Genomic DNA, 26767 nt, shown 5'->3' on the forward strand with positions numbered 1-26767 from the left:
ACCACATGCCCACTAAAGAAGGTCAGACACTGCTGCGTGCCTGGCCTAAGGCTGGGTCGTGACTCAGTTACCTCCCTGTTAGAAGAACACAATTCCTCCTCCTTCATTTCCCTCTTGCAATGCAGACACAGTCCCAGGTGTGAATTATTTAAAACCAGATGATTTCAGATGCATCTCCCCACACTTTGCTACCACCACTGGGCTTCACAGAAGGAATTGCTGGTAAAACCACATTGGGTGTTCCCTGTGTGTCAGGAGGAAAGGCAGATGTTAAGGGTGGCCTCAGAGGGGCTGTCACTGCGGTGGTTTCACAACTCTGCTATTGGGATCCACATTACCAGAGGCTGAGGGCAGACAGGACTGCTGGGAAGTGTCTGTCGGGCTCATCTGGCACAGGCTTCTCTCAGTTTCAGAAAAGGTATTTTTAACAATTATAAGAACAATTTAACTTTGTAGATTATACCAATGTCAAAATAGAAACCTACCAGAAAGGAAGGTGGGGTTATTTCACACTTCTACTCACCAAGCAAAGGTAGAAAAGAAAGAAAATTAAAAACGATTTGTGGTTTTCCGGTTATAGAAGAGCCTGTTTTACCTTCCTGTGTGCAAGATATATAAAGGGACTCTCTAAATTACTCACTTAACCCAGCGTTTAAAGGCAAAGTACTGGGAAAAAATGCCCAAACTATCAAGTTTAAAGTTGAAAATAATTAAAAAGACAAAATAGTGTGGTGTAACAGTGCACGTGGTGAGAACAGCTGTCACCAAAGCACTGCCACTGACAGGGCTCTGCTAATTACATCTCTGGTGCCACGAAATTCAGCTTTTGATGGCTGTGAAGCAGGCCAACAGAGCAATTCCTGATGGTCCCTGTGGCACAGAGGACTGCCCAGCACAGCTCAGTGTTTCAGCAAAAAACAAAGTCCAAAAACAAAGAGAGAGAAAGCAGAAAAAAGCATAAAAAGCCAAACAAAAGTGCTAAGGATATTGTAGCCACTAGATGGCAAACCCCCCTCGAAGTTGCTGCAGTGGCTGTTGCACAGCCTCTGTCTGGCCCCTCTTGTTCCAGAGTCAGGCGTTCCTGTTTCCACCCAGAATTAATTTTGACAAATCGAATCTTTAAATGTACAACAGGGAATCGTTTAACAAACACACAGAGTAAATTTGTGGGCACCCTTATTTTCAAGGAGACACCTGTGGGATTCTCCATGTGGGGGTGCCCACAGGGAAGGCTGGAGCTCTGTCTTTAGCTAGAGTGGTTTAACAGTATTTCAGAATGTATGTCAAAATCTCAGAAGTTAACCATTAAAAAAAAATAGCAAACTGTCAAATTTCAGTGTTGCTTAAATTGTTTTCAACCCTAGGTTTTCTAATTTAGCCATAGGACAAACACAAAAGATCAATTACCACCAGAATGCTCCTGAAGGTAAAACATTCTTTCAGAGTGTCCAGGGGAGTGAAACATCCTCACTTTGGATGCCTCAGAGTGAAGCCCATATCAATCCCACTAGAAAGCCAAAGCCACCCAGAAGCAATAGATAATAGGTGTTGTACATCCACACCAGCACAGACAGAATTAAAACTCATTCGTTTATCAGCTACAGGAGTCACTTCCATTAAACCCTGTGAAGCACTGAAATATTTCACTGATACAATCAGAACATCCAGAAGCAAATCTATAGCACTGCTGTTGCAGCCCAGGAGTCATAAAGGGAGTCCTGAAGAATGCACAGGTCAAAATTTGATTGATTTATTCACTCCAACATGTATAATTTGGCATGATGACATATTTGCTGCCCCCTTAAGCCCTGTAAGGATGTAAGGATCCAATTCATTGATTTTAGAAAATTACTATAAAAATAAGGAAGGAAATGACTTACATCTACTTCAATCTGCTTGTACCAGTCAGCAGCGATGAAATTGGCTGGACAAATCCTTCATACAAGAAGGAAAAGGCCAGAGATTTCTGAAAAGGCCATTAGAGACCCTGCAGGGGACAAATTGATCCCTCTTTGGGTCACAGCCAGATGCATTATTACACCAGAGACCCCCTTGGCCTTACACAGAGCCAGCAAAAGGAGAACAGTTCCATGGGTGGCTTGTGGCCATGAACTGCTCTGGGAGCTCAGGCACCTGGAATCCAAGAAAGCAGCAAATTGCTTTTGTCCTTGATATGTACTGAGAAAGTGCTATTTTTCATTATCCACTATAGCAAATTTGCCAGTTTTTGCATAACTTGACTCACCAACAACAAAGGGAAAAAAATCTCTGAGAAAGATAAATTAACATAGAATGCAAACACTATGCCCAGTTTGCAAGTGCCCTCTAATTTTTTTAATTCCAGTATTTACCTGTTTCAGGAATGAAGTTGTTAGCACATTCCCCACATCCCATTGGAAATTACCAACTGGAAAAGAAAATTTTATTCCTTTTATATTTTTATTTCTTCAAAATAATCATCTTTTAGGTGAGAAAAAGCTATCTCTGCTGCTGATATTCAACTTGTCTTTTAATGTCAAGCTTTTAATTAGCTGAAAATAATACTGCTTGTTTCCTTTGCGGTGTGAGAATTTAGTTTCCATCAAAATTTCACACTAGACTAACTTTTTACAAAATAAACTTCAAATGTATAAGTACTGTTAGGAAAACACTTAAAAATACTCAATCTAGGATGTTCTCCCAGGCTTATCTCAGGAGATTCACCACAATCTAATTGAAACATGAAAAAAAAATCAAAGATCTTCTTTTCTGTCTGAAAGTCTTTTCCTTCTCTTTCTACAAACCTAGATCTGGAATGGGTTTCCAGGCAGTTTTTGCTAAGGACAGACCCAACCTTTCCCTTTTTCCCCTTATTTGTGCATTTTTCTTATGCCTGGCATAGCAGCCTCACTGCTGGGAGAGCAAGCTTTGATCAGCAAACAGATGTCCAGCCTAAGGTAACACAGGGCAATTAGGATCCTTCCTGTGCCTCACAAGGCTCCCAAAAAGCCCAAGAGATGCAGATTTCCCTGCCCATCTGTGGGTGCACATGGCTGGGAAGTGACAGCAGCCTCTCCTGGGCTGTCCAAGTAACCAGGGAGACTTGAGGCTCTTCATTCACCAGCTCTTCCCTGGGCTCTGCCTGGGGCAGACCAGAGCTCCACAGAGAGCCTAGAACTGATTTCTTCCAGGAGCAATACACTCTGGGGCTTGAAAAGACCATTTCTAGATCTGAAAAGCTTCCAAGTCACACCCCAGCCTTGGCTTCTGTCTATGCACATGCCCTGCCATCCTGCACATTCAGAGCTAGAGGAATTTATTAACTTCAAAATGCCTTTTACACACCTTTTGCTCTCTCATCACACCTATGCTATATATTTGGTGCCTTCTAGAACTGGACTCTGCCCTAGCCAAAGACAGGACATCAATCTGTGGTTGCCTCTTCTGTCCCTGTTGTCAGGAAAATTAATCCACAAACATCAGAGGTTTATGTCCAAAAAGGAGACAGAGGAGTCCTTTTACTTTATTTGAATAAAGGGAGAGGCCATGGGGCATTCCCCTGGGGTGTCTCAAATTTTTGGAGGGTGCAGCCTCCCTTTTATCCTAATTGCTGGCTGCATGTCCCTCTCTCTTTCACCATAGGCTGAGGTACTTGAGAGGTACAGACTTCCTGGAGTGCCTGATACCTGAGATACCCCCTCCCAATGCATAATTCCTTCTTAATTCTTAACTCTTGTGGAATTTGTGGTTCTTCCTCAGTGCCTCTTTCATCCTTCAGTGGAATCCATCCCATTGTTTCTGTTATTTCTCAGTGATAGTTTCATTCATTCAGCAGCCCCACAGCTTGTTTGTAAAGACAAACCCGTCATTTCTCTCACCATCATGGAGCAAAGTGGCTGCACCCAGCAGCTCCGTGCCGAGCAGCGCGGCCGGGTTTCCCGGCACGGTTTGCTCCTCTGCTGTGCTGATGGGATGTGGCAGGGCCAGGATTGTGTGTGGGGGACAGGAATGGAGCTGCATGGGGATGGATGGATGGATGGATGATGGATGGATGGATGGATGATGGATGGATGGATGATGGATGGATGATGGATGGATGGATGATGGATGGATGGATGGATGATGGATGATGGATGATGGATGGATGATGGATGATGGATGGAGGATGGATGGATGGATGATGGATGGATGGATGGATGATGGATGGATGGATGGATGGATGGATGGATGGATGGATGATGGATGGATGGATGATGGATGGATGGATGGAGGATGGATGATGGATGATGGATGGATGGATGGATGGATGGATGGATGATGGATGGATGATGGATGATGGATGATGGATGGATGGATGGATGGATGGATGAATGGATGGATGATGGATGGATGATGGATGGATGGATGGATGTATGGATGGATGATGGATGATGCATGGATGGATGGATGGATGATGTATGGATGGATGATGGATGATGGATGGATGGATGATGGATGGATGGATGATGGATGATGGATGGATGATGGATGGATGATGGATGGATGGATGATGGATGGATGGATGATGGATGGATGGATGGATGATGGATGATGGATGGATGGATGATGGATGGATGGATGATGGATGGATGGATGGATGGATGGATGGATGGATGGATGATGGATGATGGATGGATGATGGATGGATGATGGATGGATGGATGATGGATGGATGATGGATGGATGATGGATGGATGGATGATGGATGGATGGATGGATGATGGATGGATGGATGATGGATGGATGGATGATGGATGGATGGATGATGGATGGATGGATGATGGATGGATGGATGATGGATGATGGATGGATGATGGATGGATGATGGATGGATGGATGATGGATGGATGGATGATGGATGGATGGATGGATGGATGGATGGATGGATGGATGGATGGATGGATGCTCGGCAGGGCCGGGATTGTGTGCGGGGGACAGGAATGGAGCCACACGGGGATGGATGGATGCTCGGCAGGCGCGGTGCAGGCGCTGCTGCGGCGCAGGACGGGGCACCGAGGGAGGACAGGAATGGGGCCACATGCAGCTCTTAACCCTTCAGGTCACTTGACCCTTCAGTTTTTGCTCCACCCTTCAGGCTACTGCTCCAAAAACCCCAATTCCCCCCGGGCGTTGGTGTTTCATTCGTATCTACCTGCAAGGTGCAAGATGAGAGGAAAGGCTGTAAACATTCACAAATACAGTGTGACTGAGAAAAAGAGTGCACAGAAGGAGTGGTGCAATTCCCTGCTTCATGGAGCATTTTATTGCATTTCCTGATGGGAACAGATTGATGCTATTGTGCTTGTTAGCATGGTCAGCTTTTATTACAAGGCCATTAAGGGTTTTATCTCTATGTGGATCTTTGAGATTCTGAGGGAAAGTTTTTTCCCTGATTCACAACCCACCCTTAGAAGCCAATGCCTAATAAAGTGTCTTGTTTCTGCCCCACAGCACACTGAAGGCAGCATTTGAGATGCTCAAGCAACGTAAGTATTTCCCTGTTCTCTTCTGACCTGGGAAACTCAGGCACCCAATGTGTTCATCCAGTTCCCCTCAGCACTCCCAGCTTTTCTTTCACAGACTGTAGTGTAAAGAGGGGAGAAAAAGGATGCCTGCTCAATCTGGTGGCAAAGAAAATGGTTTGTTCTTCAAGTAAATTTTGTCTGGGTCAAGTCACAAGATAAGAACTCTGTTCTCTCTTCTGCAAACCACTGACACCAACCAGCTTCTTAAATGTGCCCAAGGCTCAGTTACACCCTTTCACACACACAGAATGCAGCATCATGAGGGCCAATAGGACACTGTACCTGGTCACTGGCACCTGCTGCTTATACCAAAACTCCCTCTTGGAAAGCAGCTGCTGTGCTGAGGTATTTTTAGGGCCTGGGTAGGGGACCTCAGCATTTCTGGAAAATGCAGGGTTCCATTTCAGAGGCACTGAAGCTGACAAATACAGAGCAGTTCCCAGCCATTTCAAACAGCACCAGCCAGGTGCTCTGAAATTCAATCCATCTTGGCTGATCCTTAGAAATTCTCAGCGTGCAACCTCATCTGCTGCTGGCAGCAGCTCCCAAGAGCAGCGACAGCCCAGCAGCACAGCCAGGGCAAAGCACACACAGGGATGATGGAGGCCAGAGCCCCTTCCCTCCCTCTGCACCTCAAACCAAAGCAAGGGGTCAGCTGGAGCAAATGGGGCCATGAAGAAACACAGTCACTCTGTTCTTGAATCCTCAGCAATGTCAGTGCATGCAGAAACACAAGGCTGCCCTGCTTGTGACAACTCACAGGGCAGCTGTATCACAGAAACATCTAAAAAATGTGACTTTATCTTTCAAGATCTTCCCACTGACTGAATATGAATTCTGATTTGCTTTAGAAATTGAAAGTGTTGGAAACTCTCATATCCAGCTGGCAGTAATGCTGAAGGAAGAACTGAAAGGAATAGAGGAGTTCCGAGAAAGGCAGAAGGAGCAGAGAAAAAAGGTGAGAAACTAGAGAAATGTTGAAACAGATTGGGTCAATGGTCCAAGGCTGGGAATTCTGCAAAAGATGACAAAGCATTACCAGCATGCCCTGTTCCCTCTATAGACAAGACTGTGGAACAAAAATCTCTTTCTGATCCCAGCTGGAAATAAAGTAGTGCTCCAAACTCAGAAGCCAGAGGCTTTAGTCCCTTTTACTCTTTCTGGTGTAACTCCAGATGCTGTTATTATTATTTCTGTAAGAACTTAATCCTTTCCTTTCTTTTTTAGACCCTTGATAATGGGTTTCTTTGATATGACCCTGCACAATCTCCAATACGCACTAAATAAAGGTGTAACACAAACTTTTAAAAACATGAAAGCAAATGATTGACATGCTGAATGCAACAGCAGTATATGCTGAATCCCAAAGATATGGAATAAGTAGCATCTAGTTGATCTTGTATAATAAAAAAATTGAGTACATTTAAGATCATTTCATCCCCTATGACCTTACCAAGCCCTAAGTCTCTTGAAAAATAGCTCTCAATAGAGACAGCAGTGACCACTCTCACACCTTCTCTGAATCCATGGGGTTGAAGACAAACTGACAGCAGTGAGTGATGGAGTATTAACAGGTAGCTGGTTGGAAACCAACGACATAAACTTGCTGAGGGTCTTTAACAAGTAGCACTGAATTTATTATAGTCACCTCTTTTAAAGGGGGTTTGAATTTCTTGGGTTTAGGATAGCAGATTGGTTGGGATCTGCCACCACCCAGATCTCTGGCCCATGATGTGTCTGTATTTATGAAGTATTTATGAATGCATTTATGAATGCAGTCAGCTGAGGGTCCCCTGTTTGTGTTCTAATCTATCTTATCATTGCTCACCCAGGGACTTGTTCTACTTTTCTAGAACAAGCCAGGCTAGCCAAATTTGGTTTATGTTATGGCCAGATTTATTTTGTCCAGCTATAGACCAGCTGTACTATGACAATGGAGGAGTAAAATAAATATTCTTTTCTTTGCTAATTTTAAACAGGTGAAAATGTATATAACCAGTGTCCAGTGCCACAAAAATCATGTGTCTACAAGCCCCTGACACACAAGAACTTGGAATAGCAAAGAATTCTGAATATGAAAGTGGGTGAAACCAGTGCTGCTACTGAGATTTGAGGTTGGCAGTGATATGATGAAGAAAATAAGGCATTAAAAGACAGACAGTGGGCACCAGGTTCATCAGTGTTTGTCCCCCATTCCCTTTGCCATTGGAATGTGCAAGGAGGCTCCTTCCTGCTGAGAACTGTAAGCCTGTAACTCGACTGGGAACAATTAGAGGGGCCTGTGAAAAGAAAGGGAAAAATTGCTTTGGAGTCTTAGCTAAGCTTTTTTCTCTGTCCAGTGTGTGGCTGTGAGGAAGCCAACACTAGATATGCTGGATGGTGTCAGCAGTTTTGGTAACCTCCCAAAATGCTGGGATTTGTGTTATTCTGTAGCTGTCTCAGGACTGTGCCCAATGTGAAACAAGCATCTGGGTAGCCCTGGAGAGAGTTTTTCTTGAACAGAATGTAAAGATTAAAGGACTGAAAGTCCCCCTGAAGAAATCCATCCCCTGCCAGTAGAAGCATATCTCACTGTCACATAAAGCTGGGCATATCACAACTAAAGCCATGAAAGGGAATCCAGACCGGGACTGTCCTTCCAACACTGCCCAAATGACTCTGGCATGGAAATCAAATCACACTGAACATGAAGTTGCCAGAAGCAGTTGAATATAAAAGAGACAGGAATTGTTTGGATTGAAAATGGGCAATTACCTGTGCTTATGTGGGTGAGACAGTGGTTTGGTGTGCAGAGGGATCAAGCTCTGGCACTGGCAAAGGAACCCTGCTGGCAGAGCCCACTGTGACTGGGTTTTGCACTATGTCATCTCCTTAAGAAAAATAAAGGGAGTAAGAAAATGAAGATCTATATCCTCCCTGCTATCAATTGAAACCACCAAAGCAGAATTATCTGGGATTATTTTTTTACCTGGCACTTTGATGCTCTCTGTATCACTTAGAAACCTGTCATTTATAAAAGCAGAGTGAAGTCATTTTCCCCACAGGGAGGTGGTTTACAGAAAGGCCCTGGCTATGGTTCTCCTAATCCTGCTGGTGGAAATGGGAGGAAGAAGTCCAAGAAATGCTGACTTGTGTGTGTTTCTTACAGTACGAGTCTGCAATGGAGCGGATGCAAAAGAGCAAACTGTCCCATTATAAGAAAACCATGGAGGTAAGCAGGGAGGGCTTGGGCAGGTTTCCTGATGCAATTTGCTCCAGTAAAATCTGTATCACATGTACCTCTATTTAAAGAAAGGTCAAAGCTGTGTGAGTGTGCAAGAGTGTGTGAAGGAGGGAAGATGTCGTTCCTGCTGTGAGGAGGAAGCTGATCTTCCCTGCTGCACCCACTGAAAAGTCACCAGAAGGTTAATACAGTATGAACAGGTCAAACAGGATTTCATTCTTTCTAGGCAAGGATACTTAGAGGAGTAAATATAATTTTTCAGTGTGTGTAAGTACAATTTTAAGAGCACTGAGGGAATGTTGTAGGCAGGAGGAATCCTCTCCAGCTGGAAAGCTTGCAGGCACAGAAACTACAGGCAGTTGGGTTTGCTTTCCAATGGGCAACTGCCTCTAAAGAAAAGTAGTTGCAGACCTGTCAGTGCTACAGCTGGAAGTATACTAACAATTTATTTTTTTGAAAAGTGGTTGTTCTAAGTGCATCTCTAAGATATAGAGATGTTTTGGTGCAAATAAAGATTCCTCTTGCTTCTGAGAATTGCACCAAGACTGTTGCCTATGGGGTGCAGGCTCTGCCTCACAGCTTGGAGCAATGGCCAAGGCAACACATGACAACCCACCCCATGGCCACCCTGGGAACGCGGGCTCCCAGTTTCATCTGTCCGTGGTTGCTCGGGCAGATGCCTGATGCACCACTGGTGGTAGAGCAGCCTGTGCATTCCTGACCCCTGCAGGGAGTTGCAGTTGTACAAAGCAAACAATTTCAGGGCTGCAGGAAAAGGATACAATTCATTCTGTCAACCCCTACTCCAATGTTTCAGTTCTATTTTTCTACCTCCTTATGCATTAGGATTTTTTCTATTGCCCAAACTGGGCACTGATTTGCTCCTCCAAACTACAAATGAGAAAGTGGTTGGAACGTCACTGTGGGGGAAAGCCAGCCTTGTTCCCCCAGCCAAACCCTCATGTTTGGTTTCATTTCCACCCAGTCCAAGAAGACCTACGAGCAGAAGTGCAGGGAGGCGGATGAGGCCGAGCAGTCCTTTGAACGCATCAGCGCTTCAGGCAACCAAAAGCAAACAGAAAAGGTACCTGAGATTACACTGCTCTTCAGAGGGAAAACTGGGGGTTTACCTTCTCAAGGTACAAGAGAATACAATTAACCAACCCAATCTATAGGATGCCAGGGGCTGCTCTGTATTCAAATTAACCCCAAAGAATCCTGTGGGAAGGGACTAAGTTATCTAATTAATTTATCCCAGGCTGTAATCCAATTGTTCTATGAACCCTGAAAGGAAACAGAAAGAGATTTTTCTCTGAAATTATTCATTAAGAAAAAGAAACAAGTCAAAAATATGTCATGCAGTTAGTTTTGCCCTTTGGTCTCTTACACTTAGTAGGCAGAGCATCTTACATTAAAATGCATATTTTTCCTCAACATTTTTCTCCTTATGGTGAGTTTAATTTCAACTAAATTTACAGACTCAAAAATAAATCGTTGGAAATTAAGGCACTGCAGTCCTTCATTGCATCGTCTTGATACTTGTAACTGACAATTCACTAACTTTTAATGGGAACATTTTACAGGGAAGCAGATGGAGAAAACAAAATAAATGAACTCCCTTTGGCTCGATAAAAAGCAGTGCAGTGTAAGCAAAAAGGATCAAAAATCATCTTAAGGAGTGGTAGGGGGGATGTGTGGAGACTCTTAAAACAGCATCAGAACTTTACATTTTATTTCCAGCATTTCCTAATCTTTGATGAGCAAACCCCTGCAGCTTAGCTGCAAAGAGGGGATGGAATCCCGGCCCTGCCAAAATGACACCAGAACATTTCACAGCTTCAATGGCAGCTATACCTGACCCAGCTCCTTTCATGCAGAAGGATCCCAGGGTGCTCCATTGCCATTTCTTCCCTGCACATGTCAGCACGTTGGAAATACACAGAGGCAGCTCACAAGCTGTTTAATTCTGCTTAGCATTTGCAAACAGTTTGGGCAAGGAAGCAACTAAGAATGAAGCTTCTGTTCCCAGCTTACTACACGTTTCCCAGCCAGCTGTGATGAGGAATATGATCGTAAGAACCCCTACCTGAGCCTTGTCTTCAAGGGCAGGATGGAAGAATGTATTACACTGATGTCTAGAGCAGTGTATTACTGTGCTGTCATCACCATCTGTGCAGAAAGACCTGCGAGTACAAACCTATCAGTGATGGCTGTTCTCTCATTTGCTAAAAGCTGCAGGTTTTTAAAGCAGGGAACTTCTACTTAGAGTGAATTTTGCTTTTAGGCTTCAGAGTTGTTATGGGAAATAATCTGGCATTTGCAAAGTATTTTAAAAGCTGTGTGCTTTTCGTCTGAGCATTATATGAGAAGCTTGAAAGATGAAGAATTTTAACTGCCATTTATTTCTGCTTATAAATATCTATTAGAAAAGCACATCAAACAATTGAGAAAATACAACTCAGCCAGCAGACACAGCTTCAGGTTGGATCACACTGGCACTGAGCTCCTCTGGCAGGGATGTCTGACTGGAAAGCTTTCCCTTAAATTTCTTGAAGCTGGGAAATTCTAGTCCCTTCTCCATAGCACATATTCAGCAGAACGGTGCACAGAGGGGAGACAGTCAGGAAGTGCTTGCAAGTTAGAGCCTTTCCCCTAGAGGGGAACAGAGCAGGCAGCACAAAAAACTGGGGCAGAAGCAAGAGTATGTCAGAAATTAATTTGGGGTGTTTCTTTTCCTGTTTCAGAGTCAGAACAAAGCCAAGCAATGCAGAGATGCAGCAAATGAAGCAGGTGATGCTGCTTGCAGCTGAATTATGATTCTTCTCAGCAAACAGGATTTTACCAGCACAGGATCTTGATAGAACACATCCAAATCACCAAGCTGTCAGGGTTCCCAAAGTCCCAAAGATTTATGGGGCAAAGATTAATGAAGAAGCCTCTAACGAGCAGCAACCTGACAGTCATCGGCTTTCACTCCCCTTTGTGGAAATGCCAGTGTCCTGCTTGCATTTAAGAATTTACAGAAGATTTGCTTTAGGGACTTCACCCAGGGAAGAAAAGCTCTTCTTGAAAGAAGTTTGAAAGCACAGGAGACACTCAAATTGTCCCAAGGCAGCCTAAATCAGATCCCCCATCCCCATGTTCATGAGCACAGTAGTGATCTCCAAATGTTTGTATGCCCAGAAGGACAGGCCAGCACACACCTGAGCTGGCTCAGGAGCTCAGGCTTGTCCCTCCCTACTCATGGAATAGCTTACACCAAATCACATGGTGTGAAGCCAGCCAACCCTGCCTGGCCTGGAATGGAATGGTGCCAAGCATGGTCCAGGCTCTTAATCTCTGAATTGTATTATCCCTACTGTAAAGTTTATAAATTACCTGCAACTATACAGAACATCCTTAATCTAGTATATATCTACAAAGGAAAAAAAACAATAATTATTGTGCCCCACCAATTCCAAGCTCATATATTCTTGTGAAACTCAAGCAAACCACAGGCCCAAAGTGTAGGAATAACAGGAAAGGCCTAATAGGAGGAAAGAGAGAAAGGCTGTATCATTTTCTTCCTGACTGTTGGGTTTCTGTTCTGTGTCTGTGTTTACAGAGAACGTGTACAAACAGAACATTGAGCAGCTGGATAAGGTCAGGACAGAGTGGGAACAGGAACATATCAAAACCTGCGAGGTAAACATTGACTTTTGCAGCGATGTTTGCACACTCTTTTTTTTATCCAGTTGGAAGATTTCAGTCTAAGGCCTGAAATATCATCCCAAGGGTTTTGCTGTTTGCTTTATGTGGAGTCTCAGCAGATGTCTTTGCAAAATTACTGCAAAAATGAGAGCTTATTTAGACATAGCTGCTCCTGTCTCACTGACACTCTCCTTGCTTGGTCAGCATAACCATGTGACAATAAAGGAGGGGAATACGTGCAGAGGTGGGAGAGATGGAGCAATATATGAACTGGTACATATTCCAGTCACTCTTTATGTTTCATAGCACTTTAAATTCACCTGCAAGAATATTTGTCCTCTGCCATGAAATAAACTTTCAGTTGAAAGGTGCTGGTAGAGAAGTCTCTATTCTACTGAGGATGGACAAGGAGATTTGCACTTGGCTATAAGGTTTTGCACAACAATTTACAGGAACTATTTGGCATCCAAATCTGCCACACATTTCATCACAGTAATCCTTCAAGTACATTTGCCCAACTGCTAAAGTCTGATTTTGCTATATTTACTTGTTGCAAGCTTTATTTCCACATAAAATAAAATGCCAGGAGGACACCTTTCCAGTTCTTGCTTCCTCTTAAATATTCCCTGAGAAAACTGAAAAGCCCCACAAGTGGCACAGACATTTCCACAGATATTATGCCAAGCCTTAGTCTTCTAAAGATGCATATTTTCTCTCTTCTTAAAAAGCCAATAAACCAGCAAAGCATTCCACAACCTCACACTCTTTTTTAATCCCATATGGCTAAATCCTGACTAGACCCCAGAGCTGTGACCTGCCCACTGCTTAATCCAAACAGCCTTTTGTAAAGGAAGGGCATCTTTAATGCCTTCTTTTAAATGTGCTTGTAGAGAGAAGCACTGGTACTCTTTGGGCTTTTTTAAAACTAGTAATTAGTACAAAAAGCAGCTTAAAACCCTACACTTGTGGCTGCATAGTGGGCAATCTGGAAGTGCTGGGATTGCTTGGATCTCTAACAACCACAGTATGAAAATGTTGGCTGGCAAGCGGCAGCACGAGGGGGCCTTTGTCACAGGGGCTGTGCCACATTGTTATGGAATGCCTCAGTTTTCCAGCAATATGGGAAAAATATGTTGTCAAACACACCAGCTGTGTTTTTCTGGGTGCTGACAGGGGCTTAAAAGCCCAGAGTCACTACACTTCCCTCTTGGATTAACTGCATTTCCTGATAAGACACCATTTACCTGAAAAATTCCCCTTTGTCTCTGGTGCTGTTTCAGCAGCCTTGAGGGCCACAGGCTTTCTGTTCAGAACAAGTATTGAAATACTCATTCTCCACCTTGCAGGTTCTCTTTAAAAGCTTTTACTCTCAGAAACCAGTCCCCACAGCAGCTTACTCCCTTGACAGATTCATTTTTCTGGTTTTTTTTTTAGTCCATAAGTTATTAGATGGCAGGCAGCATACCCAACTGAGCGTTCTGCTGAATGTTGTATACATTTGTGGTGTTCTGCACATAATTACTAGCAAATGGAGATGGAGACAGATGGCTGGAAGCGTCTGAGATTTTCACACCTCATAGAAAACCAAAACTCTGTTCTACTTTTTGTTCTACTTTTAACATTACGACGTAAAGATCAGGGTGATTTGGGTTTTTTTAAAGTTTTTAAAGAAAGAGCTTATCTGCCTCTTGCCCTTCCCCCAGACTGGTCCACACTTCTCTCTCTGCTCCCTTCATTCTTCCTAAGCAGTGCAGCAACATGAGGAAGCCAGACAGATGAAGGGAGTAACTGTGAAGACACTCTTTACCACAAAAATATTTAATCATCACCTTCGATATGCAGAGTCAACTCCAGAGAGCCTCAAGTACTTTCAAAAGAGAAAAGTTTAGAGAGACATTTTATATGGCAGAGGTGGATAGTTTTGGGTCTACCTCTAGCATAAATACAACCCTTTCATACCAGTACTTTACTGATCTGTTAAACATCAAGATTTCAGTGTGATAGGCAGAGAGGAGTCTGACTCTGAAATCCTCAACAGCAGAGGTAGCAATCAAATGCAGATCTGGACTCCTCCTCCTGCTTTGCTTTTGTCTCTAAAATATAACTTTAATTTGGTGCAGCCAATTAGAACAAATTTTTGAGCGCTAACAGTAGATGTAGTTTCTCCACAGAGAAAACATCCTTTAAAATGCTGCCTTCAGAACAGGTTTGCATCCCCAGCCCTGTCCCAGCTTGCAAAGCAAATAACTCAGTGCCACGAGGCTACATCACATTTCCTGTTTGGCTTTAGGTCTTCCAGCTCCAGGAGTGCGACCGCATCACGATACTGAGGAACTCACTATGGGTGCACTGCAACCAGCTGTCCATGCAGTGTGTGAAGGATGATGAGGTACAGCCTGCCCTTCTCTGCAGTGCGGGCTCCGGGGGAATATCTCATTCCTGTTCTCTCTAGATATAAAGCAGATGGCATTTCTGGATGCAGACAGTCTGTGTCATGCTTGGTGGCACTCACATGTGTCCTCCTTGGTTTGCTGGGGAATGCTTCCTGCTACCAAAACACTCAGCTGAGTATATCTGGGCTCTGACACGATTTCAAAAAAGGCATCCAGTCATGGCCTCAAAACTGGAAGATGTAAAGAACACACTAGATTTGACTTTGAATGGTTGTTTCCTGCTATTAATTTCTTTATTGCATTGAAAAGTCCTGGGCTGCCTTTGTCCTGCTCTCTTCAAAGACTATCCAGAGCACAAACAAACAGGTGTGTTTAAAAGAATACTGGTACAGGGGACAGGCTAAAGATCAGCCAGGTCAGAAATGTACCAAGTGTAAAGTGTTTCTTAAGGGGACAATTACTACAAGTAATTGTAATTACTAGCGGTATTTGTTATTTCAATGTGAAATGTTAGAAGTTAAACTCTTGAATTCTGTTTTGTAGCTGTATGAAGAGGTTCGGGTCAGCTTGGAGAACTGTGTTGTAGAGTCAGACATAGACTACTTCATTAAGACAAAAATGACAGGAACACAACCTCCAGGTAATTATTCCTACTGATCATGTTGGATGACTTCTGCAGTACATGTACTTGGGAGGTGAAACCAGCTGGAGCAGTTTCTGCTCCAACTTTTCATTCCCACCTCCATGGCTCACTTCCCCCACATTGTGCTGCCGATGCTGCCTGTGTGGTGTTCTTAGTGGGTAAGCAGAAGGATCCAGCTTAAAAATAACCCTCTAAAGAAGAAAAAACTTATTTTGGCTTTGCTGCCAGGCTCATTTCACAGTACAGCTGAACTGACACTGCTAAGGCAGTGGCAAATTGCCTTGCAGAAATGGAGAAATGGCAACTTCCTGCACTGGTGGCAAGACACAGCCAATGTACCAAGTAACTACACCCCAGTGTGCCCTTGACAGAGGTGCTGCCTCTTCATTTGCAGCACAGAGAAGACAGAGTTTTCTATTCTGTTCCACATGCCCAATGGGGAATAACAAATTTTTTGCTCTCAAGAAGTTGTTTGCATAAGCCAAGACTTTGGCTGGGGAAATTCTGAACGAAATTGGCTTTGCCCCAGCACACGGAACTGCTGTAAGGTTCACAGGCTCTGCCCATTCAAGCCAAAGCTGCCTTTTCCTTGACTTCACTACTCAAAACCTCTGGGCTGAAATGGAGATTGACACAGCATGAGGCAAGAGCAGCAGTAAAATGAAAACCTGCTGCTCCAGGGTAGGAGTTCTCCAAACACCCCACAGGAAAGGAGCTGTCTAATGTGTCATATGGCCATACACAAACCACTCCCGAGTATTTCAACAGGCAACACAAGATAGTTACATAAAACCCTTCCATGCTAGGAGTTGTACAGATACAAACCCAGTGGTGTGAAGGCCTGATCCCTGGGAATAATTAGTTTGTACAAGAACAAGTTTGATCCCTTTGATTTCACTGCAGAGCTCAAAGCTGGCAGGAATTACCCCAGAACCTTCCTCAGTAGAGCTGGGTGCTGCCACTAACTCAGCACTGAGCTATCTGAAGCCTGCTTTTCACTCAGCCTTTTTGCCATTATTCTTATGATGGTTAAAAACTGGGATTTGGGGAATTTTTAAAAACTAATGTATGGTACTGGTGCACTGGATGCTATTTTGCTGTTATAGTTTATTCTTCTTCATATAGGGGATTTAAATTCACTGATACAGGATAATTTACCCAGGAAAAATTACATTTTCAGTGGCAGAAAGGAGAACTGTGCCTTGCAACAGTGTTAAACAACTTCTGTGTACTAAGAAATGTGTAATTCTTAGCTTGGTTTTTTTATTTTTTGGTTTTCCTCCCAAAAAAAAGATTTGTCATTCTCCAGTCTCCTAGGAAATTTCTACAAAAAGCTCTTGGCTATGTCAGAGTCATTTCAAATAAGAACTAGGTGGAAAAAACCCTTGAGAGCTTTATGAAAGGCAAAGAAAAACCTGACTTGCTTTTTTGTTGTTTTTATTTTTGCCACCTTCTAGAAAATGATGTGTTCTGGAAGTAATATCCTAATATCTCCACAGCTCTGGTAATGAGTTTGCAATGTAGCACACAGTGAGCTGTTGATCTGTGCTGTTATTTGCAAAATGCAGGAGGAAACCCACGTGTAATTTTGCGTTGTGTGGCAGAAGGCCTGCATCCTGACCAAACCTTCCTGATGGTCTTGCTCCTTTTCTACCCAATCTCACAATGCCCTGTAAACTGGAAACTGCACCAAGGTGACAATGCAGAAGGGCAGCAGGAGACCTTTAAATTGGTCAGAAAACTCCCCAATTATTGTGAGTCTTATTTGGAGGGATTCTTCACACTCTCTAGCTCTATGTGCCTGCTCTGCTTACTATCATGGCTGACACAGTGTGAGAATGTCAACCTTTAGCCCAAGTCCAATGTTTTTCAGAAGATACTTGCTATCAGGGCTGAGATAAAACACTTGGGCTTTGTTCCTGTTTATTTGGCCCTCGCACCAAACGGACAGAAAGGGTGTGTGGCCATCAGCTGTAAGGATCTGGAACTATCCATCTGTAACTATTTCATCTGTAAAGTTACACTTGGAAATTTCTTAATTTCACCCTTAACGACACCATAGGGGAGAGTGAAGGAACTGCAACCTAAATGTGTTTGAGAGAACAAAACCCAAATATCTCTGGGTAAACAGCAAATAAGCTCTCAGGAGACAGATGGGGGAGATATGAAAGGTGGGGAAACACACAAGCACACATCAGGAAACTGCTCGTTATTGCTGCAGGAAACCTCCCCAACCCTGACAAAAATTCCTGACGGGTTCCACTGAGGAAAATAGAAACAAAATGCACTGCAGCAAATTCTATCATGAACACAGTTTAGGGCTCACAATGACCATACTCTGTCCCCTTAAATCCTGAGCTTTGAGGCAATATAAGAAACTGCCTTCCTCATTAGGGCAGTCACAGCTCTTCAAATGGGGCCTTGAGGCCTCAGCTCAGGCCAAGGACCTCTTCCCACCAGGGCCACGGCTGTTTACAGGCACTGGAATGGCTTTTGTCAAGCCCCTGAGCTGCTCCAGCCACATTCCAGGTGAGGGCAGACAGGCGCTGCCCTGCAGTTTGCTCCAGCAGCCCCAGGTCACATTCTGGCAGGGAAAAAACAATGTTTTCTCAGTGTTTCCTGTTTGAACCTCTCATTTTTACTGCCCTGTTGCAGATGCCATAGGGTATGAGAACTACTACAGCAGAGAACCCAACAGGCACAGCAGCAGCCCCACGCACTCCTGTGGGATGATGAAGAGGTGAGTGGCAAACATCAGTTCCCACAACGGGGATTTCTCCACACCTATAAGATGATGATAAAACACGACACAGAAAGTTATTACTTCCTTCATTGTAGCACGAGGTAACTATGTATCAGTAAATGTGACCTGATAGAATAAGTAAAGGTATTGAAATTGAGTCAGTAATTTTGCCCTGCCCTAGTGGCAAGAGGGACAGGGGATGAGTTCATCACACAATTTACTCGGCCAGCAATGGGTAACAGTCGCTCACTTCCTCTTTCCTACTGAGTCAGGGCACGTAGCAACAAAACCAGTTTGTTCCAGGGAGGGTGAAGGTGAATCTGGCTGGGACAAAGGCTGGGAGAGCTGTCCTTTGGGGCAATTCCTCATGCTTACAGCACCACTCAGCTGAGCAGAACAAAGAACTGCTCTCTCTACCTGGATCCAAGGGGGAAAACCCAGGGCAGAAAAATTGTGATGATTAGAGAGGCAATTTTCCTTATTCTGATCCATTTCTGCTGGTAAATGTTAGACCATGGATGTAGTTATAGTAGCAGAAGAGCATGGTGGCTCTATTGGTTTAAATATTTTATACTAAAATGGCAAATTCACAAGAGGGAGGGCATCACAGTTAAAGCAGAAGAGATTTATAATTTAACAAGCCCTATGAAATGGCAAAGACAGGAAGCAGGCAGTGATCTCCCATTTGAAATGTGGTCCTGGCTTGCCAGTGAGCTGGTCAGGGTTATACACAATACTTTGTTTTTCAGATGGAAACTGGATCTTCTCTAATAATGAATTCAATGCTGCATCCTGTGCTGTTACATAAGACAATTGTACTGCCATTCAGAACACAACTGTGAGCAGCATGGGCAAGGAGCCTAGAAAAACTCAGCCCGAGTCTTTCAGGAACTCTTGAGATAGGATATCAATTTCCCAGAAGAACTGAATGTTTGCTAGCTGAAAAATCAGACCCTTTAAATATGCCTTAAGCATGCAGTGCTATTTCTATCTCTGCTTGAGAATCCTAACCCATTTTCTCACTTTACTTAGCCTTCAGTATCCAGCTGTGATAAAGGAAATAACTAGGGATAGATTAAAATAAAAATTCACTTAAACTCATAGCTTTTAGAAAGGCTTGTTACACAGGCTCTGTATTTTAAATTGTATCAGGGTTTTCCTTAAACATAAAGAGATGTTAATCTCTTAAAAGTAACTGACAATTTGCATCATTTTAACACTGTGAAATAATTGGAGTTTCACACCATGAGCCTTCAGCTCTACAAAAAAATATTATCTGCTGCATTTCATGCACAATTTAGTGAAAGCTGATGGTTCAACAGTCTGCTGCATTTTTAAAAATACATTTTTAAAGGAAGATAAATATATCTACAGCATAAAAGAAAATAGAAGGCCATGGGAAGAGGTGACATCTACTCTGTGAAGCAGATGGAGGGAAGGCTGAGTCAGAGAGCTGAGATGAAGGAATGCTCATACCCAGACCTGTTCACTCATTTTGGTTTTGGCTTTTCTTGGTTCTGCAGATTCTCTGGACTTCTGCATGGGAGCAGCAGAAACAACACGGAAACTGCCACTCCTTCAGCTCCTCCTCTGGGTATGCTCTGCAGGAAAGCAGTTTACCAGATGTGTTTGTTTTAGATCATATTGCTAAACTAGGCTTTGATATGGATCAGAAATGTACAGCAGATATTCACATGATGACAAGCAAGAGCAGTCTGAAAATTAATTTTCTTTGGATGTGCATTAAACGAATTGCCCAGTTTAAAGAGCCAAATAATCCATATAGTCTTCAAAAACTAGGCAGGTGGGGCCTGCACATTCAGAGCAGCAGTGTGACATAGATATTAGTTTTCTCCTTGTGTAGCACAGCTACCACGAAAAAGCCCCAGAGAATACATAAAATTTTTAACACACCAGGCACATGGCTTATGAATACAAATAACCATCTCAACTCACTGCTGTCTTGTAATCCTTATAACTAGAATTTATCAGGTGATATTTAAAACACAGTATTTTTACTATGTAGAAGGTAACAGTTTATTATATTTTCATTGTTTTGATAGTAAACAAAAGCATTTTAACTGTAGCTCTTACCAAAAGAAAAGTTGCTTTCAAACAGCTTTAAAATCAACTGCTTCTGTCAGACCTGCCTGCCTGGGCACCCAGAAACACAGCCCAGACTCTCTCTTAATCCATTTGGTTCTGAGCAGGGGAAGCTCCCAGACAGATACTGTGAAGAAATGAGAAGTTTCCCTAATTAAAACAAGCTGTATTAAAACAAAACAGCTGCAAAAAGAAGTTATGTCCATGACAAACAGCTATGTGAGAACTATATAAACAACTGGAAAATGTCTGGTGACCCATTGGCACACTATTTTCCATTTTTCTCAAGAGGAAAAGTCCTATGTGAGCCATGGAACTGCTAGAATTTTATACCCCCAGTAGCAACATTTTTAAACCATTTTAATCAGTGTTTCCCTCCTTGGATGACTTGGATTGTGTTTTACCAGGGGAAATTTTTTTCCCAACCTGAGGCTGAAGCTAGTTTCTGATCTCCCACAAAGTTCAATGGGTGTATTGTCATCCCATCAATGGGGGTCAGTTTTTGTGCAAGTCTTTACCTACAGTTCACAGCAGCTTTTCTATACATGTGAATCTCCAGGCAGAGAGAGAACAAAAACCTTTGTATTTGTGAACTCTTGCATATGATCCCACACATTTATAAGCAACTGAACTCTGTTTCTGTGGTGGGTATTTCTTCTTTATTTTTTCCCCCCTTGCAGAGAGAACAGACGGAGTCTATGCATCCATTTTTGTAAATGAAAAAGCTGGGATCACGTCGTCACAGGACTACAGAGTACTTTATGACTACACAGCCCAGGTAAAAAAAGGCTTCAAAATAAATACTTCATAGCATCACATTTAAAATAAGTGATTGAAACATCTTGAAAGTGTTCCCCAAGTGAAGGAGATGTTACCATCCTTTTACAGCCAGGGACACGATCTGTCCTGCTCCAGTTTAGCATGCTGGTTCTCCATGCTGGAGAAGACAGAATCCCATAAAGGACATTCTTTCCCTGTAATTCCATGTTGCAAGCTGCAGAATCACATGGACGTGGTTCATCTGCCAACAAAAGACTGCTAAAGAGAACAACTTGCATCCTTAACTGGGATATTGAATTCTCCCTGACTCCAGTCCTAACTAGGCAGAATACCATTAGTAAAAGGTTGTGAATGGATTGGTTACAAATATTTGCTAATTCAGATGGACTCCAGAACCTGGACTCCAGCCCCACTTGTTTTACATATCAATTTAAAGGTTCCTTTCATTAGCTTTAGATCAGCAGAAGAAACATCATCCAGGAAGTCTTATGTCTTAGTGCAGAGAGAGCCTCACATCAAGGGACCTGGCACAAACAGCCAACGTTGAAGAAATGCGACAGTACCAAAATAGATAGCCAGATAAATTGTGAAAACAGAGAAAAAGCTCAAAAGGAGCACTTTCCCTTAGATACAGCAGTATTCCGACACCTTTTATTCAATGTTGGGGTTTTTTTTTGCTTCATTTTAAACTTTCATTTATTATCTACATGAAATTTCATGCAAGCACAGCTGAAAGCACCTCACTGTTAATGGCAGCTCCCCTAAGGAGACTACTGGATCACCTTGTTACTCCAGGAGTCCCTTAAAACTGTGCCACAAAGGAATACTCCCTGCTGAGAAAAGAGCCTGTTACTACCTTTAGTATATTGTGTATTTAGTATATTGAGGCCTCTCATTTTTTGAGTCCCTTCTTGCCTACTCAGGTGCATTAAATTTAGTTTTAGCTGACACCTCAAACACCTCTGGAAGCCTGTTTTCTATTTACTACACTGTGGGCAGCAAAATGGTTTCCTATGGAAAATAGGACAGCACCACTGAACACTGATGGCTGCCTGGGAGCTCAGGGAGAGCTTATTTGCAACTACTGCATTTGTCTGGGGATGAAAGTCATCACTGTACAAGAGTCACTGTCCCCCACTGGTCACTGCTGTTCCCTGCTAAAAGAACTGAGAGACCTATTTCAGGCATGGATTAGCACAGGCACTGTTATCCCCCTTAGGAATTAAGCCATGCTCTGTTTTATTTAGCAACACCTGCAGACTATGCAGGTCATTGTGAGCTGGTTTAGGAGAATGGTGTTTAACCCTTTCTGGACTTCCCCAGTGATAAAACCATCAGGTTGTGCAGGAGGAGACACTATGGAGGCTGGGGAAATTTGAGGATCTTAAGGAAATAGCAAAAATGCTTAATCCCTCGCTGTCTGCTACTCCAGAACCAGAAGGACACTGGCAGACTGTTGATGAAGAGCAGGATTAAAAAAACCCTCACCAGGTACACGCTTGGGCTCTCCTGTGCTCTCAGGCTAACTACATTTATTTTCCGTTTCCTTTCAGAACGTGGATGAACTGGACATCAGTGAAGGAGACATTGTAGTTGTCATTGCAGAAAATGAGGATGGCTGGTGGACAGCAGAAAGGAATGGGCAGCGAGGCTTCGTGCCAGGCTCTTATCTTGAAAAGCTTTGATGAAAAGAAGCCCCAGTCCTCAGACTTTACAAATATTCTGTTACTGAAAACAACCAGCACACAAGGTCTGCTTCAGCTGACCAAGGGCATCCCAATAATATTGTTTTCTACAACTACCAGTTAGGAAATAACCAACTGACCATGCTTTTCTCTCCCTTGCTCCTGCCTCATCCCATTATTCTCCTGGCCTACACTATCTGAAAAAACTGTCATCACTCCTGAGAGATTAGGACTTGCATGTTTTGGCACAGTCCTACCTCAGCGCAGCGTTTCAAAGTTTGGCAATCCTGGGAAGAAAATCCTGCTCAGATCTCAACTGTACAAAGGGAAAAGATCACAGAAGCAAGTGCAGTTTCTTCAGGATGGAGGACCGTCTCTAGCCAGCCTGGGAGCCACCCTTATGGTCATAACAGCCACGGTCTCTGCCATGGATCCCTTTCTCTCCGTTCACAGGCCCTGCTGGCATTTTTGACAGAGGATGGTTTATCAGTCATGGATGAAAATACAAAAAAACAGTGAATGAAGCCACAGAGGAGCACCTGAAGGACCAGGACACATCCCTAGTGGGAAAACTTGAGGCACTCCCCATCACAACCATCTCCTAACACAATGAAATCCATGCTAGCCATAGCTCTGCTTTGCTCTGGATTCTGGGACAGGTGATGGGCCCAAGGCTTGCTTTTGCCTTGGTTGGAAGGTTTCCCTAACACCTGTCTGGGATTTTGAAGTTTAAAAATCCAACAACACAAACAGCACCTAAGCCAGGCCTCCAGCAGTGCTGCACTGCCCTGATTCCTCTCCTCTGAGCACCAGAGAATTGCCAATTGCCACCCCTGCAATGTCAGCAGGGCAGCCTCCCTTCCACCCGCTCAGCCCACAGGCTGCTCTGGCTCCATCTGCTGCCTGCAGCCTCTGCACCTCTGCGACTGCTGCCATAGGGACATCCTGGGTTCTTTCCAGGCACATCTAATGTGCTCATTCTTCAACAAAACCTCTTCAGAGATATTGCACTGTGCAGGTTCACTCTATTTCACAGATTGCAGCTCTATTCATCTTTCTAGTTTAATATTTAAGAATGTTTCCAATGTTACTGTACAAGGAATTGATGGATAGTTTCTGCCATTTTTCCTTTTTCAGTACTTCAAGATAGTTAAAAAAAATTAAAAACTGGTGATTTAATTTGAATCAGAGCAAACTATTTCTGGGGGCAGAATGACCGTTTGCCAAGGTTTCAGGTCTTAAAACTGAATCAAGACAATGAAAATTATTCTTATTGCTACCTGAAAGGCATGGGGGAGAGAGGAACTGTTAGCTCAGACACACAAAACAGACAAGAGAAATTTAGACAAAAGAGAAAGCTGTAATGGCCAATGCAATTTTTCTTAAATGAAACACAGTGAAGGTCAGAGGCACTTGCAGTATCTTATTCAAATTCTTCCTTCAAGAATGGAACAGAAGTTGCTGCAGGCCCTTTTCCTTTGGCTGCCTGCAGTACTTTGCACAGGACCTTGTCCTTCCCACACTCCCCCAGTTACCATGCAGCACATCCACATCAGGGCTGAAGGGCTCTGAGCCCCTGGCATCAGCACAGGCTCGGGAGGGGCTGCCATGGCATTGAAGGCAGCAGAGTAAGAACAGCAGCGCTCGCCCAGGCTGGGAAGGGAAGGAGAGGTTTCTGTGACCACACCTGAAGTGACACAAAGATGCACATGGCTTCACCTTGGCCAGGACATTACGAGTGGAGGCTGCCCGACAGCCACAAGAGATTAGATTGAATGTATTTACTTCTTGAACACTCAATCTCCTACAAAGAAGACTGTAATAAACCAATAAATAAATAAATCTAGGTAGGTATTTTGCAGATTATCTTAATTAAACAGAAGAAAAAAACCCCCCACAAATACACTGAGATGCACATTCTCTAATGATGTGGGACACAGATTTTGCAGGACTCCTCACTTTTCTGGGGGCCCACCCTCACACAAGGCACTACAGGGCCCAGTCTTGACTGCCCTGAAACCCTATTGCAGATCATCTTTGCTTCCATGGACCACATGATCTACATCACCAACAGACAGCTGGTGGAATGGTGGCTGCTGTTTCTCTCCATCTAATCATTCTGCATTTTTGCTGTCAAAGTCAGGAAACTGATTTCCTTTCTACCAATCCCTTCTTCTTTTGAGTAAACACTGTTGAATGGCAAGAGGCTATATGTATTTCAAAATCTCCCCAGTGTCACAGCATTTGGGTCCCACATGCTAACTCCGGATTGTTCAGGATATGAAAAAGCAGCAGCAATGTTTTCTCATGAATCCTCTGATTCATATTGTCTAGATATGGCTTGGAACTACTTATCAGCCAAATTCTTCAGTTTGCCCTATCTGCGTGGCAGCACTTGTCACAAATAGAACAGAGATACCAAGAAATATTCACAGCCTCTGAGAACACCCACATTTTAGGTGTCATCTATCTACGCACCCCCATCACTAGGAAAAGCAGGAAGATCAGTTGTAGGCTACTGCCTTAACAACATTGCCCTTATTAACATTTTCTCTCCAGTTTGGTAACGTTTGGGCAATAAAACTGACATAATCAAGTTATCATTCAATTTTCAGCTAGGACAGGAAACAGAATTGGGCCCTTTCCAGTGGCATTCTTATACTGAAGTCAAAACATGCTAATTGTTTTTGCATTTACTACCAATTAAGGAGAAGCACTCGAAAACCTGTATGAAATAACATTCTACCAATGACAACCACATGTAATCAGGAAACGTCTGCGAGTGTAGGGTGAGGTGAATCCCTACACAGAACAGATTTCTACATATTAAGAGCCCACAAGCCAGTAGGAACACCAAAACAGTATCAGACTAGAAACAGAAAGATCCAACAGACCCAGCTCTAAGACAACCAACACAGCCAGGCCTCCTGCCAAGCTCAGTGATCTGCAGAGCCAACCAGCTTCCAGCATTTCCAACAACTAGGCAGCTAAAAGGAAGAAACCAACCTCCTCCCAGCTGAGCACGTAGCAACAGCAAGAGCACAGTGACTGATGAAGGTTTGGAGTGTTTGTCACCTCCCTGAGGACCCCTGGCTAGAGCTCTGTAGTATGAACAACCCCAGCAGGCATCAGCCAAAGTGGTGACAGATCATGTACATAAGGCATAAACAGTAGAAACTCTTACCTTGGCTTCCTTCCTGTCTCAAGAGGCAAACTCCTGGTCTGAGTCTCCTCTCCAGAGGTCATTTTCTCCCAGTTGCAGCTCATACCCGATTACTGAAATGCAGTTGAAGTGGAAGCATATGGATGCCAAGAGGAGATGCATTACAAGCCAAGCAGCAGGTGGCAGGTGTTTAACAGAAGCCTGGGTGAGCATTAAGGAACACCTAACCTCAACACTGGGATAACTTACACACTTTGTGATACCACAGAACCTCCCGGCAGTATCACTGTGCCATGGCTTAACTGTGCAGGCTTGGAGAGGACAGGGGTTTCTACATCAGGGCTATCCCAACACAGTATGAAAAGTCACTGTTAACCCTCAATGTGCAGTGGCAACAGCTCTGTATGGGACAGGACAAACTGTACAGGCCTGAACAGCAGCCTAGACTGCTCAACACCATCTCTTTCCCCTTTCCTGTTCTCCAACTTGCAGGGTTGGGGCATAGAACGCAAGAACAGTCACCAGCCACACAAATATCAGTGCTTCCCGTGTCCTTAAACAGGAACTACATGCAGAGTTAGCGAGCAAGAAAGGAAACAAAGTTGTGATGCTGAGTCTTATCTGCTTTGTGGCTGCTAAGGGACTGCAAGGACTGATGGGCTGGGTTTTGTAAGGAAAGAATACTTGTGAATTAAATTCTGGAAGAAGAATTAGTGTCCTGCCAGTGATTATGTTATTAACAAAATGCCAACACTGCATTCACTTGAAAGGGCAAAAAACTAGTCAAGCTGTTAGCCATCA

The 26767-nt window shown here is 43.5% G+C and overlaps 1 protein-coding gene across 1 annotated transcript in view; it reads left to right on the forward strand.

Moving 5' to 3' along the window:
• Positions 1–26676, forward strand: part of PSTPIP1 (proline-serine-threonine phosphatase interacting protein 1) — a 52346-nt gene extending 25670 nt beyond the window's left edge. Inside the window, exons 5-16 of the mRNA XM_014251287.2 lie at positions 5470–5504; positions 6395–6501; positions 8692–8754; positions 9752–9850; positions 11511–11556; positions 12371–12450; positions 14747–14845; positions 15393–15489; positions 18148–18232; positions 19759–19829; positions 21019–21116; positions 22672–26676. Coding sequence (XP_014106762.1) covers positions 5470–5504; positions 6395–6501; positions 8692–8754; positions 9752–9850; positions 11511–11556; positions 12371–12450; positions 14747–14845; positions 15393–15489; positions 18148–18232; positions 19759–19829; positions 21019–21116; positions 22672–22803 — 1012 coding nt within the window. The 3' untranslated portion in view covers positions 22804–26676. The remainder of the gene's footprint in view (positions 1–5469; positions 5505–6394; positions 6502–8691; positions 8755–9751; positions 9851–11510; positions 11557–12370; positions 12451–14746; positions 14846–15392; positions 15490–18147; positions 18233–19758; positions 19830–21018; positions 21117–22671) is intronic.
• Positions 26677–26767: the final 91 nt, after the last annotated feature.

Source organism: Pseudopodoces humilis, chromosome 16 (genome assembly GCF_049639895.1).
Source record: "Pseudopodoces humilis isolate 2021_Gansu_Grassland_sample_001 chromosome 16, ASM4963989v1, whole genome shotgun sequence".
NCBI lineage: Eukaryota > Metazoa > Chordata > Aves > Passeriformes > Paridae > Pseudopodoces > Pseudopodoces humilis.